This window comes from Triticum dicoccoides, chromosome 6A, assembly GCF_002162155.2.
Source record: "Triticum dicoccoides isolate Atlit2015 ecotype Zavitan chromosome 6A, WEW_v2.0, whole genome shotgun sequence".
Taxonomy (NCBI): domain Eukaryota; kingdom Viridiplantae; phylum Streptophyta; class Magnoliopsida; order Poales; family Poaceae; genus Triticum; species Triticum dicoccoides.
The window spans coordinates 477,713,721-477,715,654 of record NC_041390.1 but is presented as its reverse complement, the minus strand read 5'-3'; the positions used below and the strand labels follow the sequence as shown (position 1 = coordinate 477,715,654).

General features: G+C 58.3%; 1 protein-coding gene across 1 annotated transcript; it reads right to left on the bottom strand.

The window, feature by feature from the left end:
• Positions 1-518: 518 nt before the first annotated feature.
• Positions 519-1,664, bottom strand: LOC119317372 (ethylene-responsive transcription factor ERF039-like). Its single transcript, XM_037591817.1, has one exon. It carries the CDS (start codon positions 1,450-1,452, stop codon positions 775-777), a length of 678 nt encoding a protein of 225 aa, XP_037447714.1. The 5' UTR covers positions 1,453-1,664; the 3' UTR covers positions 519-774.
• Positions 1,665-1,934: the final 270 nt, after the last annotated feature.

The following is a 1,934-nucleotide window of genomic DNA, read 5'->3' as shown; positions in this document are numbered from 1 at the left end:
CCGCCGAGCCAGCGACCCGGCCCGTCCGCACGCAAGCGGCGCACGCTCGTCCGGGCCAGCCCGCGACGATGGCGACCGATCGCGCGATACAGGCACGGATCTCTCTTGCAACAAGCAGCCCCGCTTTTTGTACAGTCCACGTCGCTTTCGCCCTCCCCCTCCTGGCCGGCTCGCTACAGCCCTACGTACGTACTCTACCTATTCGCAAGCTGAGCGCGTGATATTTTCAGCTGCTTCCAGCTCTAATTTCTAAGGATTGAAATTGTAAAAGTTGGACGAATGAGAATATAAAAAGAGAAGATCGAATTAATCGACCGGCCGGAATATGGGATCGAGGTTGAATGCATGATTGCTGCCGGCGCTTTGGGCCGGATCAGTGGAGTGAGAGGACCGGTCGAATATCGCCGTAATTTAAAAGCCGCATCTTTAAAGCATTTCGTGCCGCATTAGTCCAACAAATCCCGCTCGGCCGATCGCCTTTACCACCACTAGCGCTCGCTAAAAAGAAACAAGGAAGAAAAAGGAGATGCGGTGTTAATTGCACACACAAAAACATATTCTTGCCCCACAATCCACGCAAAGCAAATACGATAAAGAACACGAGGCTAACCCCAATTTGTACATGGCCTCACTCCTAAATTTAGTAGTACTCCAGTGGTTTTGCTTCCTTCTTTTGGTTCTCCAATGGTTCCGAAATGATTTCCGGCCCGATGTGGCAACGAGGGAGCACCTACGAGCCATACATGCATGCAGCGGCGGCGCGGCTTGATGGCTTTAGTACTCCCACTGCAGCGGCTCCTCCAGGCGGAACACGCCGGCGCCGGGGCCGGCGAAGGCCACGTCGTCGTCCCACGAGGAGGCGCATGAGAGCTGGCAGGACGGAGGGCCGTGTCTGAGGTCGAAGAGGAGGTCGGGGAGGTCGAACAGCGCATCCTCAGCGGTGTCCGGCGGCGCCGAGGCAGAGGCAGAGGCTGAGGCGGAGGCGGCGCTGGGTTCCGGGCCGTCGGGGTTCTTGGCGCCGGCATTGGCAGCTGCAGTGGCAGAGGCCGGGAAGTCGGCGGAGGCGGCAAGTGCGGCGGCCGCCTGGACGTCCTTGGGCGCGGCGGTGGCCGGGCGCGGGAGCTCGTGGGCGAGGTCGGGGAAGTTGAGGTGCGCGGCGCGGCCCTTGATGGCGAGGGCGGCCACGTCGTGCGCGCGCGCCGCCATCTCCGCGGTGGCGAAGGTGCCGAGCCAGATGCGCGACTTCTTGCGGGGCTCCCGAATCTCCGACACCCACTTGCCCCAGCTCCGCATGCGCACCCCGCGGTACGTCGGGTGCCGCCCGTCGTTGCGCGGCCGCTTCTTCTTGGACGACGCGGTGGTGGCCGTCGGGGACGGCGGCGCGGCCAGGGCCTCCGCCGAGGACGACGTGGTGGTCTCGGAGCCGGAGGAGGAATCCTCCGTGGCGCCCATGGCTGATGATACTGTGGTGGTGGAGTTAGTTGTTGGGGGAGTGATGAGCGAGAGCGTGAGGAGGTGAGTGGTGTGCTGCGGTGGGATGCGAGGCGAGGCGAGGCAGTGGGAGGTTTTATGATGAGCAGAGCAGATGAGGCGGAGGGAGGAGCAACATGGAAAGGAAAAACAAAGCGGGGAATCGAATGGGGGAAGGCGTGAGGCCAGCGTGTTGGCCTTTGGGAACTGAGCAACTGATGAGCATTGTTTCTGAGCGATTAAACAAGCTTTTATCTTTTTATTATTCTCTTGCAGTTATCTTTTTTGTTTACAGCAAATAGACTTTATTCCTCGAATGGTTGTACTAATGTCGTTTATAAGTAAATGAGAAATCCCCGCAAAAAAAGTAGATGAGAATAAAGTCAAGGACGAAGAGTCCGAGAAGCTAGAAGATCTAGTGCTAACGGAGTACTCCCTCCGTTTGTTTTTAGTCTGCATATAAG